At 44.6% G+C, this 18,918-nt stretch overlaps 1 protein-coding gene across 1 annotated transcript in view; it reads right to left on the reverse strand.

Moving 5' to 3' along the window:
* Positions 1-8,728: 8,728 nt before the first annotated feature.
* ppp1r14d (protein phosphatase 1 regulatory inhibitor subunit 14D) overlaps positions 8,729-18,918 on the reverse strand; it is a 39,974-nt gene continuing 29,784 nt past the window's right edge. Inside the window, exons 2-4 of the mRNA XM_041215151.1 lie at positions 14,015-14,095; positions 12,420-12,452; positions 8,729-8,834 (exon numbers count right to left, since the gene is read on the reverse strand). Of these exons, the coding sequence (XP_041071085.1) occupies positions 8,766-8,834; positions 12,420-12,452; positions 14,015-14,095 (183 nt within the window). The 3' untranslated portion in view covers positions 8,729-8,765. The remainder of the gene's footprint in view (positions 8,835-12,419; positions 12,453-14,014; positions 14,096-18,918) is intronic.

The following is an 18,918-nucleotide window of genomic DNA, read 5'->3' on the forward strand; positions in this document are numbered from 1 at the left end:
CATTTGGTGCTAATACATTGGATGGTTTAAAGTGGCAGTGCTACTACCATAGAACAAGACTGCAGCAAACCACTGTGGAATAAGCTAAACAGGCCTGTATGTAGTGTAACTAGCTCTATTAAAAGGTCAAATAAACACATCAAAATGTTACCAAAATAATTAATTCAGCATTAAAGATGAGATAACTGACATTCGCACTGCAACTGTCCTAGAAGTATCTACCAGAGAGCTCCAACACTGAAGTGTCTTTCCCTGGCAGCATGGATACCCTTCTTTCTAAGGGTCTCCCAGTGTTAAGAACAGGAAAACACTCGGACCAACAAACTCATCACATTTTCCTAGATCATTCCCAGTCTACTTGCCTTCACCCCCAAATCCTTTGTCCTCTCTCTCCCCAGAATTGTGCTTAATTGTCTCTGAAACTCATTTACAGAATCTGACTGACAGCTTCAAGATGATTTGTATCTGGCTGCCTCCTTTCTCAATGAGGCTTGTTTTACCATTTTTCTTCCAAAAATCCAATTAGACCGCCTCAAAGTATTAGTAAGTCCACATCCCTAAACCCATCATCTCTGTGCTCGCTGACCCACATTGGTCCCAGTCTCTGAAATGGAGAGAGATCCGTTCCCTGGTGCTTTTATTCCCTGTTTATTGCCAACAGTGTGAGTGTAATCAGATATTTTCTGGTGACAGATTGTATGATTAACTGCATTGGAAAATTCCCACCCTCATCATAAATTATTTTAGTTATTTTAAAATGAGAGTCCCCCTGCCTTGCCCTCAAACTCATGCTTCATTTCCTGGTTGCCAGTCTGAGTGGTGGCAGGTTGTTCGACTCTGGCATGTTAACGTTATATTGAATTATACAGAATGTTGTGCCATTCAGCCCAGCTGTTCCATACTGGTGCTTATACATCACTCAAGCCTCTACCCACCCTTCTTCATCTATTGCTATCTACATAACTCTCTATGGCTTTATCTTTCATACACTTATCTAATTTTCTCTTCAATGCAATTATGCCATTTGCTTCAATGACTCCTGATAGCACGTTCTACATTCTAACTCTGAATAAAATAGTTTCTCCTGAAATCTTCAGTGGATTTATTAGTTACTATCTTATATTGATAACCTTTAGTTTTAGTGAAGATGTCTTCCTTTCATCCATCCTACCAAAGCCCTTCAAAGACCTCTATCAGGTCACCCATCAGCCATCTTTATTCTGGGGAAAAATGCTCAGTCCATCCATAGGTAAAACCCCTCAGTTCTGCTTTTATTCTTGCAAATCTGTTTTTACACCTTCTGCAGTGCTTCTCTGTCCATTTTGCAGTATGGAGATCAGACCTGTGCACAGTACTCTATAAATGTTATGTAAGCAAGGTTCCATACAAATTGATAAAAGCATACAGGTTTTGCTACCACACAGAGTAAGGGAAGCACAGAGTGTGACAAGGAGCGAGTACTAAGTGGGAATTTGACACAGGTGGGAATTAGGTGCAGAGGGAGAAAGAGGTGCTGCTTTTTATACCCTTTTTCAGACTCCAGTAGCTGGTGAGTTCTTCTTTGCCTCCAAGCTAGGAGACTTGCTATTAATTTAACTGTGTAAATTAATAACTAATTGACTGATTAAATAAATGAGGTTCGACAGATACAGCAGGGATGGTGGTGTGCTGCGACTGCAACTTGTGGGAATCTGTGGAATGCATTGTCCCCAGATAACCATATCTGCAGTAGATGTTTGCGGCTTGAACAACTTCAGTTCAGAGTTCATGAGGTGGAATCTGAGTTGCAGATGTGGAGCATCAGGGAGGGGCAGAGTTATCTGAACACTCTGTTCCAGGAGGCAGCCACACCTCTTAGATTAGAACTTCAGAAATGGTCAATGGTCAGGGGCAGGATACTGTAATTGTGATTCAGGCAGGATTGAAGATCCAACAGGTCGTGATGGAGGACCCTCAGCCCCTGAATTTGACCAACAGGTATGAGGTGCTTGCTACCTGTGTGGATCAGGAGAAGGATTGCAAGGTGGATGAGTAGACTGACCATGGCCATGGTGAAGGATGCCATTCGTGAGGGGGAAAAGAAAAGGAACATGGTAGTGATAGGGGACAGTATAGTCAGCAGGTAGACACTGCCCTCTGTAACCACGACTGGGAGCTGTTGCCTGCACAATGCCAGGGTTAAGGACCACTACTTTTCTTGATATATATTAATGACCGAGACTTGGGTGTATAGGACACAATTTGACAATTTACAGAATACACAAACTTGGACATATAGCGAACTTTGAGGTAATAGTGATAAACTTCAAGGGCGCAGACAGGCTTGTGGAATGTGCGGACACCTGGCATTTAAAATTTAATGCAGAGTGCTGTGAATTGATACATTTTGGTAGAAGAATGAATAGATCAACATAAAATAAAGGGTGAAATTCTAAAGCGGGTTCAAGAACAGAAAGACCGGGGGTATACATGCACAAATGGTAGGGCAGAGTAATTAAAAACGCGAATGGGACCCTGGGCTTTATAAACAGAGGCATGAGAGTGCAAAAGCAAGGAAGTTATGATGATATTTTAATAAAACATTGGTTCATCCTCAACTGAAGTATTGTGTCTAATTCTAGGCTTAAAAGTGATGTGAGGGCATTAGAGAGGGTGATTTATGAGAATGGTTTCAAGGATGAGGCACTTTGGTTACATGGATAGATTGGAGAAGCTAGGGCCGTTCTTCATAGAGAAGAGGAGGTTGAGAGGAGAGGTATTCAAAATCATGAGGCATCTAGACAGAGTAGATAGCACCTACCCTGTTAACCCTCTTCAAAAATGTTTATGTTTCAATAAAATCACCCCTCATTCTTCTAAACTCCAGAGAGGATAGGCCCAACTTGCTCATCCTCTCAACATAGGACAACCCACCCACTCATCCTGGGAACCAATCTAGTGAACCTTTGCTGTACTAAGACTAGAACTGCACACAGTACTCCAGGTCACCAAAGCCCAATATGATTGAAGCAAGACTTCCATATTCTTGTATTCCAATCCCATTGCAATAAAGGCCACATGCCATTTGCTTTCCTAATTGGCTGCTGTGCCTACATGCTAACTTTCTGAGTTCCTTGCATGAGCACACCCAAATCTCCCTGAATATTTACAAGTTTCACACCTTATAAAAAATATTCTGCTTTTCTGTTCTTAACGATCAAAGTGAATAGCCTCACACTTACCCACATTATACTCCATCTGCCATCTTTTTGCCCACTACTTATAATCTGTCTATATCTCTTTGCATCCTCTCTATGTCCTCCTCGCAGCTTACATTTCCACATAGCTTTGTATTGTTTGTAAACTTAGATACATTATTCTCTGTTCATCTAAGCTAAGAGTTTCCAATCCGTAGGTTGCGACTCCCAGTGGGGTCGCGGGATGAGCAATTGGGGTCGCCAACTCTGAGGAGGCAATAGGGGCTGTGGAACAGAGACTCAAATCTGACAGTCCTGACGTCAGCTGTAAGGCCCCTTTAAACAATCACAATTTTTATTGCCAGTAGGCATGGCCTAATCCCATGAGCTCTTGGGCCCAATTGCTAACACCAACAGCCTGCAAAATGGTAGGTGTCTTAGTTGTCTTTTGTAGCTGTATCCCTGGTGTTTGAACCCCTACCCAATAATTCTCCCCTTGCCCACTCCCCTCCGCCCTCAACCAATTTTTGCTCTGGGGTCATATGAAGTGTGAAGCATTAAAGTGGGGTCACAGTAGAAAAATTTTGGGAAGCATGGTTTACCTCATTAATATAGATTGTATTAGCCGAGACCCCAGCAATCATCCTTGCTGCACTCCACTAGTCATAGCATGCTAACTTGAGAATGCCCCATTCATGCCTACTCTTTGTCTCCTGTCATTAACCAATCCTCTATCCATGCTAATTTATTACTGTATTGTATACCTTTCTCCAGTCCGATAAGCAACCATTCATCACCACTTTTTATTTCCTGTCGCTCAGCCAACCTTGTACCAATGCTGCAAATGTCCCCTTTATTTCATGGGCCTCAACTTTGCTGACAAGCCTATTATGGGGCACTTTATCTGATGCCTTTTGGAAGTCCATTTATACCATATCAACCATGTTGCCATCATCAACCTTCCCTGTTACCTCATCGCAAGCAAAATAGGACTTGCTTTTAAAAATCCATGTTGGCTTTCCTTAATTGATCCGCACTTGTCCAAGGAACTGTTAATTTTGTCCCGGATTGCCATTTCTAAAAGTTTTCCTACCACCAAGGTTAAACTCACTGGTCTGTATGTGCAGGGTTTATCCTAACTCCCTTTTTTGAACAAGCAAGTAACTTTTACAACAAAAAACAAAACAAAAAGTAACATTTGCAATTCTCCAGCCTTCTGGCACCACCCTTGTATCTAAGAAGGATTGGAAAATTACGACCATTGCCTCTGCAACTTCCTCCTTTACTTCCCCGAGTATCCTCAGATGCTTCTCATCTGGTCCTGGTGACTTGTACATTTTAAATATAGTCAGCTTTTCTAGTACCACCTCTTTATCAGTTTTTAACCCATCCATTATCTCAACCACTTCATCTTTCACTATAACTTTGACAACATCTTCCTTGGTAAAAACAGCTGGAAAGTACTCATTTATTACGTCAGTTCTGCCCTCTGACTCCACCTATAAATCCTCTTTTCAGACCCTAATCAACTTCCTCTTACTACACTTTTTCTGTATATGTCAAGGAAGTCTTTTGGATTCCCTTTCATGTTAGCCATCAACCTCTTCTCATACTCTCTCTTTGGCTCTCGTATTTCCTTTCACTTCCCCTCTGAACTTTCTATATTCAGCCTGGTTCTCACTTGTGCTATCAATTTGACATCTGTCTCTTTTTTCTGCTTCATCTTACTCTCTATCTCTTTTGTCATCCAGGGAGCTCTGGTTTTGCTGGCCTTGCCTTTCTCCCGCATGGGAGTGGACCTCCACTGTACCTGAACCATCTCCTCTTTAAAGGCAGCCCATCGTTCTGTGACAGTTTTGCCTGCCAGTCGTCTCCATTTTACCTGGAAGAGGTCTGTTCGCACACCACAGGAATTGACCGTAATTATTTAATTTTACCCTGGATTGCTCCTTGTCCTTTTCCACAGCTAACACAAATGTTTGATACTATGATCACTGTTCCTAAATGTCCCTTTACTGATTCTTGATCCACTTGACCAACCTCATTCCCCAGAACCAGTTCCAGCAGTGCCTCCTCGCTGGGCTGCAAATATACTGGTCAAGAAAATTCTCCTGAACATACTTCCCCTTCTCTATCCTTTGCACTATTGCTATCCCAGTCAATATTGGGATAATTAATTCCCCCATTAATTAATCCCCTTATTACCACTACTGTGTAGATTTTGCACTTTTCTATATTTTCCCTGCAAATTTGGTCCTCTTTATCTTTCCAACTAGTTCAGGGTTCATAGAATATACTTAGTTGCATAATGGTGCCTGCATTGTTTCTTAACATTAATTAAACAGATTCTGTCCTTGCCTCCTCCAGGATACCTCCCTTTCCAGCACTGTAATATTCCGAAGTAAGAGTTGGACAGCTTTTTGATTGACGACCGAGTTGGGGGTTATGGGGGGTGGACAGGAAAGTGGAGTTCAAACCACAATCAGATCACCTATGATCTTATTGAATGGCAGAGCAGGCTTAAGAGGCCAGGTGGCCTGCTCCTTATCCTATTTCTTATGTTCTTAATCAAAAGTGCTCCCCTCCTCCTTTCTTTTCTCCCTTAACTTTCCTGAACATCTTGTATTCTGGAAGATTTGTTACCCAATGTCTTTATTTAATGTCCATTTTGAGCCAGGTCTCTGTTCTTGCCACAACATCATACTCCCATGTAACCTTCTGCGACTGCAGCTCACCAGCCTTATGTACCACACCCTGTGCATTTACATGCATGCACTGTAAACCTAATTTAAATCTTATTGCATTCCATCTTACTCTGACCCCACTTTATCCCTTACTATTTCTTACTCTAGTGCTATTTGTCTCTTCCAATCGTGTCTGCACCTTGTTTCTTTCTAATGCTACACCCCTTGTTCCCATACCCCCTGCAAAGTTATTTTAAACCTTCCCCAAAGCACTAGCAAACCACAGCACGAGGAAATTTGGACCAGCCTGTTGAGGTGCAACCTGTCCAGTCTGTACAGGTGCAGCCACTGCCAGGAGTAGTCTCAATGGCCCAGGAAATCTAAAGCCCTCCCTCCTGCACCATCTCTCCAGCCAAGCATTTGTTTGCTCTATCTGCTCGCTAGCCCCTTTCCTAGCTCCCTAAAATCTGCTTGCAGGACCACATCGCTCTTTCTACCTTTGTCATTGGTACCGATATGGACCTTGACCACTGGATGTTTACACATGCCCCTCAGAATGCTCTGCAAAATTTCAGTGACCTCCTTGACCCCAGCACCAGCCTGGCAGCTGGTGGGACTGGGTATGGGGAGGTAGGGGACAGCAGTGGGCTGGGTCACTGAGTAATGATCAGGAGGGAGAACCTTGGCTTTTTTTTTTTATGTACTCACCTTGCCTCAGAGCTAACCATCCATCCCAAATCAGGTCCGCTCCCACAGTTGCAGGTCAGGAATCCCCAACTCAGTCCTGTATCCAGTGGAATATTTGATTTATTGACTGCTAGTGCCCAGGGGAGGAGGAACAACCCTGTGGCAAAATAACATCCCGGGATTCATGTCTGTGGCTTCCCGCGGAAATGCCTGTCTCTTCCCTTAACCACAGGATCTCCTATCACTATTGCTTTTCCAACCCCCCCCCTCCCTCCCACCCCAGCACAGCTGAACTAGCCATGATGCCAAGGACTTGGCACTGGTTGCACACCCTAGAGCAACCATCATCCTCACCAGTATTCACGACAGGTTACCCGTTGGCGAGCGAGATCCACTCTGGGGATTCCTGCACTACCTGCCTGGCCCTCTTTGACTGCCTGCTATCCACCCATCCCCTCTGTAGCTTAAGGGTGGGCAGGTAGAGCGTGACCACATTCAGAAGTACGCTATCCACTCAGTCCTCTGGCTGGCAGGTGCACTGCAGTGACGCCAAGCTCCTCCAGCTAATAACACGACACAAATTTGTTTGCCCAGGGCTCAGGAAGTGTGCGAAGCCTGTGCTGGGTGAGCTGTTCCCTCCCCGTGTGGTACTGAGTCCAACACACAGAGCAGGAAGATCCCAGGGTCCACCTCCGACCTCTGCTGAGTTGGCTCCCTGTTGCATCCGCTGTTATTAGGGTGTGATCTTACCTTGCTGCGGAGTGTCTGGAAGACTCCTGTGTTCGATCTCCAGCAGGTCATCCAACTTGAGTGCGCACGATATGGGGACAGGAGCAGGACATTCTGATCAGTCAGGAACTTGGCAGTTGGTGGGACTGGGTATGGGGAGGTAGGGGACAGCAGTGGACTGGGTCACTGGGTCATGATCAGGAGGGGAAACCTTGGCATTTTTTTTTAACGTACTCACCTTGCCTCAAGGAATGCTGAGAGCCAGGCGCAGAGCTAACCATCAATCCCAAATTAAATCCGCTCCCACAGTTGCAGGGCAGGAATCCTCAACTCAGCCCTATATCCAGTGGAATATTCGATTTATTGACTACCAGTGCCCATGAGAGGAGCAACAACCCTGTGGTAATCCTCTCGAGCTAACATGTGTTCACTGCCTTCTTATGTGATCTCCAAATAGTCATTTGGTAGGATAGAACTTGAGTGTTTCTGAAAAAAGACGTTTGTCGAAGCTTTTGGTCTTGCACTCAGGACAATCGCAAAAATGCCAATGTCGGGGGTGAGCATAACTTTACACTGTACGAGAGTGCTGATTGGTTGGCAAGTGGACGAGTCTTTTTCATCAGTATTATGTGATCTCTGTTTCATTCAGTCAGCCTCTCAAATCTCCCTGTTCCAGAATTTTTTATATTTATCCCTCATGTAGCTTTGGGTTTCACTCATCAGTTAAATAATGAAAGATCTTGCATTTCTGTCATGCCTTTCATGACTTCAAGACATCCCAAAGCGCTTTACAGCCAGTGAAGTATTATTGAAGTGTAGTCACTGTTATAACGCAGGATACACAGCAGCCAATTTGCACAGCAAGCTCCCACCAACATTAGTTTGATTAGTTTTTTTAGTTGTTTGATTAGGGGATAAACATTGGCCAGGACACTGGGGATAACTCCCCCTGCTTTTTTATTCAGAAGAGTGCCATGGGATCTTTTAACATCCACTTGAGTGGGTAGACCAGGCCTCCGTTTAAAGTCTTGCATGAAAGACGGCACCTCTGACAGTGCAGCGCTCCCTCAGTACTGCACTGAGTGTGTCAGCCTGGATTGTGCGCTCAAACCCCTGGAGTGGGACTTGAATCTCTGACCTTTTGACTCAGATTCCATCAAATGAGCGACATACATTTTGAAAGACATCAAATACCATAGGTTTAAAGCCCACTTCGCTTGAGGAGCAGCAGCAGAACAGAAACTACACTTACACATCATATTTTATTAACATTTTAACAAAAAAAAAACCATAAATAGCCACAGACACATCCTGTTCATAGTCTGATTTTGTTTTAAAAATCCGTGAATTTGACCCACAGCCTGACAGATATTTCAGTCCTGCGTTTGGTCCTTTTTTAACCAAAACAAGGTCAGGGCAAGCCTTGTCTGACCACATGCTCATCAACTCAGTCTCGGCAATTCCATTCCTTTGCTGGTGGTACTCCATGTCACTTCTTTTGAGAGACCGTCATTTTTCGAAGGCCTTTTATTCTAATTAGCAGCTCGTTAATAAAATCCTAGACCAGGGTGGGGTAAACAAAGGAAACATGTTTTACTCTCAGAGCTTTTCGTTCTCAATGGGAACTGTCAATGTTTATACTGCTGGGAAGTATGCAGACGAGAGAGGATAGCAAAGCGTTCAAGATTATAAAAGATATGAATAAACTGACCTTAATTCTCTGCTCCCTATGCATTCAAACTCCTGTAAAACTCTGCTGCCCAGACCCTAACTTACACCATGTCCTTGTTTCCCCATCACCCCTGTGCTTGCTGACCAAGTTGGCTCCCAAAAGCAACACCCTGATTTTAAAATTTTCATCCTTGTTTTCATATCCTTCCCTGGCTTTGCCCCTCCGCTACTCTGTAAACCCCTCCAGCCCCACAAATCATTGCAATGCCCGCATTCCCCCAGTTCTGGCCTCTAGACCATCCCTTCACTCCTCCATTGGTGGCCGTGCCTTCAGCTCCCAGGCCCTGAGCTCTACCTCTCCTAAACCTCTCCACCTCTCTTTCACCCTTTAAGACTCTCTTTAAAGCCCATCTCGTTGACCAAGCTTTGAACCAGCACTCCTAATATCTCTTTCTTTGGCCTCGGTGACAGCCTTAGCCTGACTATGTTGCTGTGTATTACCTCAGGATGTTTTACCACATTAAAGATGCTGTATAAGTGCAGGTTGTCACTTATTATAATCATGAAGTCTGCACTCAGAGGCTACTCATCCAGGCTCAGAATATGGAAGGCGAACAGATAGTTCTTTTTTGTTTAAACAAAGGCCTGTCAATATAGGATACTAGGGAAAGGCGAAGATGGATTTGGGACGGAGAGGCATTGAGGCACGCGAGACAGAATATTAAATTCTTTGGTCCTTTACCTTTCTATATTTCTCCAACAGGATAGTTACATTACACATTTTGGCCTCACACTGATCTTGCACTGAAGCTAGCAACAGGAAATTGTGGAGAGAGTTAACGTTTCGAGTTCAATATGAACCCCCTTCCTAACAGCACTGTGGGTGTACCTACACCACATGGACCGCAGCGGTTCAAGAAGGCAGCTCACCATCACCTTCTCAAGGGCAACTAGGGATGGGCAATAAATGCTGGCCCAGCCAGCGAAGCCCACATCCCATGAACACATTTTAAAAAAATTACTCCAAAGAATACTGGACCCAGACTCTGTTTCTCTCTCCACAGATGCTGCCAGAACTGCTGAGTTTTTCCAGCATTTTCTGTTTTTATTCCAGATTTCCAGTATCCGCAGAGTTTTGCTTTTATTTTAGTGCACCGGAGTTCCGAGGTTAACAATACTTTGCATTTTAACGAGTGGCGGCAGAGCGCCTCCAGGGGGCAATCTTGAATCATTTGAGCTTCACACATTGCACTGCATCTGCAGCAGTTTCCATTGGTTTTGTACATAGAATTACATAGCATTTACAATACAGAAACAGGCCATTCAGCTAAACACAACCTACCTCCCATGTTACTTCACCTTACCATATCAGCATATTCTTCTAATCCTTTCTTCCTTGTGTTTATTGAACTCCCCCTTAAATACTTCTGTGCCATTCACCTCAACCCAATCCATGTGGCAGGCAGTTCCACATTCGAACCATTCTGAGTAAAGAAGTTTCTCCTGAATTCCTTACTTGATTTTTTAGTAACTACTTTATTAAACTGATGCCCAATGCCCCAGTTTTGTACTCCCCACACGTAAAACATCCACCCTATCAAACCCTTTCATAATCCTAAAGACCTCCATTAGACCATCCCTCAACCTCTTTTCTAGAAAAAAAAGAGTCCCATCCTGCTCCACCTCTCCTATTAATTATACCATCTCAGTTCTGATGTTATCCTTGTCAATCCTTTTTGCAACTTACCCAGTACCACTTTATCCTTTTTATAATGCAGAGACCAGAACTGTACATAGTGCCCTGAGTATGTTATAACCAAGGTCCCATATAAGTGTAACATAATCTCTCTGATTCTGATAATACACTATCCCTCTAGTATATAAAAGCGGTGATCTGTCTCCTTGACAACAGAGAGAGACATGAAGCCAAACTTCCTTCCTTACTATCAAAATAATAACATTACTGTGATGATTGTTGTAGTGAAGCTGAATTGATTGAGGGTGGAATGATAACCACTTGTTGGGAGGAGGCTATCACTCCTATCCTGCACCACAGTGAACATGAAAGGAGACAGTGGTCTGTGTACCTCTATCCCAACAACAGGTAGGTAGGTAATTAGCCATTGTCCATGAAGGACTATTGACACTCTCTCCCCATTAGAAAGAGAAAGACAATTGGTTATATAGCTTGAGGTGCACCTCTCCACATAAAGTGTGGGGCAAGCTAAGGAGACAGGCCTCCATGAACTGCCACAGCCTGTATGGGGATTGAACCCATGCTGCTGACGTTATTCTGCACCACACTCTAGCCAACTAAGCTAATCGATCCCCCCTGCCCCAACAAGATGGGCTTAAAGAAATAAAGGCTTGGATTTACCTATCAACTTTCTCAGCCTTGGGCTGCCCTGAAATGCTTCACAGCTAATGACATATTTATGAAGTGCTGTCACTGTCGTATTGTCAGAAACCCAGCAGCCAATTTCCACTCAAGTTCCCACCAGCAGCAAAGAGATAAATGACCAGGTCGTCTACTTTTGGTTGAGGGATAAATATTTGCCACAGGCTCCCCAGGTCTTCACATGGCACCACTGAACATTTTTTGCCCATCTCATGGGCAGACCAGGCTTTGGCTTAACATCTGATCCGAAAGGTGGCATCTCCAACAGTGCAGCACTTGCTCAGTACTGCACTGGAAGTGTCAGCGTAGACCGTGTACTCAAGCCTCTGGAGTGGGGCTCAGACACACAAATTTCTGACTAAGAGATACCACCTCAAAAACCTTCACTTCATTGCGTGAGATTTCTAGTCTGTGCTAAATTAGGATAGTTTGTGTTGTTCACACTAAGACTTTTAAATATTCATTCTCAGGGCGTGGGCATCACCAGCAAGGCTGGCATTTCTTGCCTATCCCTGGCTGTCCTTGAGAAAGTGAATCAAAGTGGTTTGACACAACTGAGTGGCTTTGCTGGGTTCACTTCAGAGGGCAGCTAAGAGTCAGCCATGTTGATGTAGGACTTGAGTCACATGGAGGCCCAAACCAGGTAAGAACAGCAGGTTTGCTTCCCTAAAGGCCATTAGTGAACCAGATGTGTATTTATGAGACTTCGACAGATTCATCATGTTGACTGATATCAGTAATTCTCAAAATCCTACAGTGAGATTTGAACTCACATTCTCTGGATAACTAGACAATTACTAACCGCTACATCATTGCTGTAGTGCGCAAACTGATTTTGCTTCGAGCTTCTGCAGCCAGCAGACAAAGAACTTCTTCATTGCACTAGAATGACCTTGGTGAAATTCCTGTCGGATGACACCCCCCCCCACCCCGCTGGCCCAAACTCCCCCCCCGGCCCGCTGGCCCAAACCCCCCCCCAGACCCACTGAACCATCCAGCAAACCCTCCCTTCTGCTATTCCTCCAAGTGAAGTCATCATGAGGGAGAGGTCACTGAGCAGAAGTTTTCACTTACGTCTGTGGGTTTACAACATTCATGTAACATCTCCTGTGAGGGAAAAAAAAACTGTCAGTTTAAAGCATAGACATAAAAGATGCATTAACAAGATCAGGCCACGTTCAGTGTCATGGTTCTGATCTTCCCTATGACCCACTTTCCTTCTTGCAGCCTTACTAAGTGGGCCAGACTGCCAAGAATTGTTACAACATCAAAATAAAAGGCAAGTCCCCCTTTTGCCAAGTTTTAATAGTGTCAAAGAGAAGACAGGATAAATCAGGATATGGTGAAGTGTAACATGCTCTTTATTTTGTACAATTAAGCAAAGGTTCTGAATGATGTAAATTAAATGAGCCTAAGTACTAACTACAGTACTGCATGTTCATCTCATGGAGAAATAAAGCAGTTCATTGATTTGTTGCTGGCCTCATCTCATCAATTACTCTCTCAGTCTGCGATCAGGGAAGTTTAAGACATTCACATAATTGATTGCCGTCGAGACATACCATTTGCTACAACCCCCTCACTATGGTGCGGTTAGATACAGGGCTCTGTGATTCAATGCTCATCAAAATTAATAAGACCGCTGACTGGAATAAGTAGCATTGCTGAACCCTAGAAGGGGCTTCGGGCAAATCCAAATTTGGAAAGGGGCCTGCTTGGTGCCAGTGAGACTCTGGGCAGGATCTTTGTCACAGAGGCAGGGGACAAGAGCAGAGTTTGTTTTCAGGTCAGAAACCTGCCTCCAGTGAAGGTGGGGTGGAGAAGCTGGTTAAAGTTAAGATTTTCAGGTAGCCGCACCCTTCATGGGCATGGTGTCATCTTTCCTGTCCAATGAAGGGTGACAGACAGGCTCTCAAAGCCGGGGGGGGGGGGGGGGGGGGGGGGGGGCACCAATCAGAGGCATTCCAGCTTCATAAGTGCGCCCTCACACAGTAAAAGGCAAGTAACTGGGAGGGTGTCTCGACAGGGAAGTGTCCTCTCATCCAGCTTAAATTTTTAATTAAAAAAAAACACACACAGGAAAAGCAACTTAGTCACCAGGAGAGGGGTGAAAGCTCCCACTACAGAGTCATCTTTGGCTATACCCCCTCCTGCCCAAGCAGGCAGGGAGGGCCTGCAAGTCCTGCCTGAAGCATTGGCTCCCTCCCCCATAACCTGCTGCTGGGTACTCATCTCCAGGCAGTTGATTGCACCGCTCCAACACATTAGGAAACCGGAGGTCGGCTGGAAAATCCTGGTTGATCTCTTAAACTTCCTGGGCCCTGAGCACACCTCTCCCAAAATGTCTGCTGCTGAGGACAGCATCTCCAGCCTGAAATGCAGGCCCCCCTCCAAACTCCCCCCAACCCTGTCTCCTTGGAGCCCTGAAAATTAAAGCCCTCAACCTTTAATGTGGTCTTGGTAGGGAAATTCCGGTCAATGGGGTCATCATGGGAGCACTCACTATAATGCAGTCCTTAATGCCATTATAGTGTGGACACTATCTCTTTAACGGGGTCTCAGTGCAGAGGCTCCCTGCAGAGAACGATTGAAACAAATGGAATGACGGAATTGGTTTGAAGCCAGGATGTTATCAATTGGAAAATGGAATTCCAACAGCGAGCGGTTACCTGGAGCTTGGAACGCTGGTCTTCATCCGAGATTTCTAGCAGTTCATCAATGTCAATCTCAAGTTCTGGGATTTCTTCCTCCTTCAGAAATAAGGAAAGTATTTATGGAAAACCTCATTGCAGATCTAGGAACAGACAACTGGGGACAATGTGAGGATTGGAATCCAGTACCAGACGAGCAATGGATCCATATGGATTGTCATGGCCTGTCCTCGGGTGAGGTCCCCCAATTTATGATCCCGGATGAGATACCCCAAATTGTTAACCTCCCAAATGGGACCCCAATCTTGTTATGCTCTCGGGTGAGGAGGAATGAGCCAGCTCCCCTTCTTTATTCAATCCCCTCGGTTGGTCGCCACAAGGTTAATTTAAAAGGGATCCCTTCCCCCGTGGATACCTTTTCCCAGTCCAAATATATTTATGTTTTAGAAGGAACAAATTTAACCAGGCTTTCTTCAGTCAAAGAAAGAGTAAAGTGTATTAGGTACTAATAATGAGAAAAAAAATAATAAAAACCCAACACACATACACACAGATCAGAAAGGAGAAGTTGAGCTCAAAAAAAGTTTAAAAAGATATACAAATCAGTCTTTGGCTTGTCCGTGAGGCATAGATGGTGAAACTATGTGGCCGTTAAGTTGGATGATTCTGGTAGAGCTGACTTTGGCAGTTTAGTGGTTGATTTGGAGTCATTTGATTCTGCAGGTTAGTTGAAGAAGCTGTCCTATTTCATTTTTGATTATGGCATTGCTGATTTGTCTCCAACAACAGAGGGAAAAAAAAACCTTCACCTGGTCTTCTGCTGTGACTCTCACAGCACACACTAGCACACCAGAACTAGAACACACATATCAGGTCTGTGGCCAGCTTTTTAACCCCTTTGCTTGTGTATTCCTGGAAGGGTAAAAAACAAACATGTGTCTTTCGCCCAGAGTCTTTTTCCTTTTTATGCAGGTCATTTCCACACTCGGAGATATAACTCAACAGGAGATGGTTTCTGCTGAGATATAGCAATCAGTCTCCATTTCTCCACAACCACAGGAGATTAAATTCAGTCTTTTGCATTTCATCTCTCTCTCTCAAGTGTGTCTGCCTGAAGTGGGCCTTGACACATTTTTAGGTGTGACATTCCATGGTCTCTCTGAACTAGTCAGCCAAGTATAATCCACAGAGGAATTTTCCAGAAAGTGGTTACTTTACATTCTCAGCCAGCTTTTGCTTGTATATCTCTTTTAAAACAAAAAGTCTTGCTTAAAAGTGCAATATACCCGTAAATTATTTGGGGCTGCAATCCACTGTCATAACCAGGTGTGTGTTGCTCAGCACCCATATCCTTGAGAACGGGAATGTATTTCATTCTACCATCTTTAGCCACACAAACCTGCGGCCCACAGTAGCCATTGAATGGCCATTGCTTAGCCTAGGCTGTTCCACAGTGCCATGCTGGATTGTTATTAGTGCTGTAAAGAAGTACGATTGGTCCAACATCCACTCATACATCCTGGATTAGCTCCAGATTAGCTCTGTGCATGATGTGTAAAACAAAAGTTATTAACAGATTACTTTATGATTACACAGTGCACAGGGGAAAGGCTTCCCTTGTTGTGAAAGCTCAAACCTTTGGTTAATAAGGCAGCTCATGTGCTTAATTGGGACTGAGTCACCACCCACACTAACACACACAGGTACAAACACAGAAATTTCTATTGATCCTTTGGTTTCAGTTCAGGCCACTGACTAATTCCCAGCCAAAGTCAACATAAACAACTAACAATTGAAAAATCTCTCCTCTGTAAACAAATCCAAGAGGGTGACCCTTGACCCCAATAACTTTGTACTGTCATGGGCGTCAACAACCTTGATTACAGCCCACGGAGATTACAGAACGCAGAATGTACTTCCTTGGCACTGTGCTCCCGTTTAAGTATTGAAAATGATAGGTTATCTCAGTCTTTAATTTCAGTCTATGTTTGAATTCAAAACCAGCAGACCACTGGTGGAGCATAGTCTTTATTTTAAAGTGGTGATGAGGGTTTTGTCAATAGTAAGGATTTTTTGATTATTTTGCTATGGGAAGGAATGTAGGAACAGGAGGAGGCCATTCAGTCCCTCGGGCCTACTCTGTTATCCAGTTCAATCCATGCCTCAATTCCATTTGGCAGCCTTTGTCCCATCCCCCTTTAGACTCATTCTTAACAAAACCCTATCATTCTGTCTTGAAAAGTTCCAATTGTCACTCAGCATCCATAGCCTTTGAGGCAGAAAGTTCCAGATTTCTTTCACACCATCGGTGTGAGAAAAGGCTTCCTGATGCCCTTCCTAAAGGGTTTGGTTCTAATTTTAAGTTTATGCCTCCTTGTTCTTGATTTCACACCAAAGGAAAGAGTTTTTCTGTATCTCCCAACAGAATCCTTTTAAAATGTTAAACAGCCCAACCTCAGAATCATAGAAATGATTACAGCATTGAGGGAGGCCATTTGGCCTATCGTGTCTGTACCAGCTCTCTGCAAGAGCAACTCACCCAGTGTCACTCCCATGCCTTTTGCCTATTTCCTGGCAAATTTTTTCCCTTCAGGTAATGATCAGATTCCCCCCTCAACCCTCAATACTCGAGGGAATAAAATATTCAATCTGTCCTTGCGATCTAACCCCTCTAGCCCAGGCATCATTCTGGTGAATCTGTGCTGTGCCTCCAAGGCTAAGGGAACCTTCCCGTGCTGCCAAGACCTGAGCTAAGAGGTAAAAATAGGGCCTGACTAGAGCTCAGTACAACTGAAGCTGGACGAGTAATCCAGAGACCCAGGGTAAAGCTCTGGGAACCTGGGTTTGAATCCCCCCACGGCAGGTGGTGGAATTTGAATTCAATAAAAATTTGGAATTAAAGTCTGTTGATGACCATGAAGCCACTGTCGATTGTTGTTAAAATCCATCGGGTTCCCTAATGACCTTTAGGGAAGGAAATCTGCCGTCCTTACTTGGTCTGGCCTACACGTGACTCCAGATGCACAGCAATGTGGTTGACTCTCAAACACCCTCTGAAATGGCCTAGCAAGCCACTAAGTTGTATCAATCCACTACAAAGTCTCAAAAAAGAAATGAAACCAGACGGACCACCCGGTATCGACCTAAACACTGGAAATTAAAACGGCAAGCTCGGGCCTGTCAAACTTGCAAAGTCCTCCTTACTAACATCTGGGGGCTGGTGCCAAAAGTGGGTGAACTGTCTCTCAAACTAGTTAAGCAACAGCCTGACATAGTCATCCTCACAGAATCATATCTTATAAATAATGTCCTTGACACCACCATCATCAGGAAAGGCCCAGCAGAGGTGGCGGCACAGTGGTATATAGTCGGGAAGGTGTTGCCCTGGGAGTCCTCAACATTGACTCCAGAACCCATGAAGTTTCATGGCATCAGGTCAAACATGGGCAAGGAAACCTCCTGCTGATTACCACATACCGCCCTCCATTAACTGATGAATCAGTGCTTCTCCATGTTGAACATCACTTGGAGAAAGCACTGAGGGTGGCAAGGGCGCAGAATGTACTCTGGGTGGGTGAATTCAATGTCCATCACCAAGAGTGGCTCAGTAGCAGCACTACTGACCGAGCTGACCGATACCTAAAGGACATAACTGCTAGGCTGGGTCTGTGGCAGGTGGTGAAGGAACCAACAAGGAAAAATATACTTGACCTCATCTTCACCAACCAACCTGCCACAGATGCATCTGTCCATGACAGTATCAGTAGGAGTGACCACCGCACAGTCATTGTGGAGCCGAAGTCCAGCCTTCATATTGAGGATATCCTCCATTGTGTTGTGTAGCACTACCACCATGCTAAATGGGATAGATTTCAAACAGATCTAGCAACTCGAGACTGACCAGCAGCAGCAGCAGAATTGTACTCGAACACAATCTGTAACCTCATGGCCCAGCATATCCCCCACTCTACCATTACCATCAAGCCAAGGGATCAACCCTGGTTCAATGAAAAGTGCAGGGGGGCATGCCAGGAGCAGCACCAGGCATACTTAAAAATGAGGCACCAACCTGGTGAAGCTATAAAACAGGACAATTTGCATGCCAAACAGCATAAGCAGCAAATGTTAGAGCTAAACGATTCCACAACCAATGGATCAGATCTAAGCTCTGTCCCGCCACATCCAGTTGTGAAGGGTGGTAGACAATTAAACAACTCACTGGGGGAGGAGGCTCCACAAATATCCCCATCCTCAATGATGGAGGAGCCCAACACATTAGTGCAAAAGATAAGGCTGAAGCATTTGCTAAAACCTTCAGCCAGAAGTGCCGAATGGACAATCCGTCTCGGCCTCCTCCAGAGATCCCTAGCATCACAGGTGCCAGTCTTCAGCCAATTCAATTCATTCCACATGATATCAAGTTTTGGCTGAAGGCACTGGATAGTGCAAAGGCTATGGGCCCTGACAATATTCCGACAATAGTACTGAAGACTTGTACCCCAGAACTTGCCGCGCCCCTAGCCAAGTTGTTCCAGTACAGCTACAACACTGGCATCTACCTGGCTATGTGGAAAATTGCCCAAGGATGTCCTGTACACAAAGTGCAGGATAAACCCAACCCAACCAGTTACCACCCTATCAGTCTGCTCTCGATCATCAAAGTAATGGAAGGGGTCATCAACAGTGCTATCACTTGCTTAGCAATAACCTGCTCACTGATGCCCAGTTTGGGTTCCTCCAGGGCCAATCTGCTCCTGACTTCATTACAGCCTTGGTTCAAACATGGAGAAGAGCTGAACTCCCGAGGTGAGGTGAGAGTGACTGCCCTTGACATCAAGGCCACATTTAACTGTGTGTTATCAAGGAGCCCTAGCAAAACTTAAGTCAATGGGAATCAGAGGGAAAACTCTGCACTGGTTAGA

Source organism: Carcharodon carcharias, chromosome 20 (assembly GCF_017639515.1).
Source record: "Carcharodon carcharias isolate sCarCar2 chromosome 20, sCarCar2.pri, whole genome shotgun sequence".
NCBI classification, from domain to species: Eukaryota; Metazoa; Chordata; class Chondrichthyes; order Lamniformes; family Lamnidae; genus Carcharodon; species Carcharodon carcharias.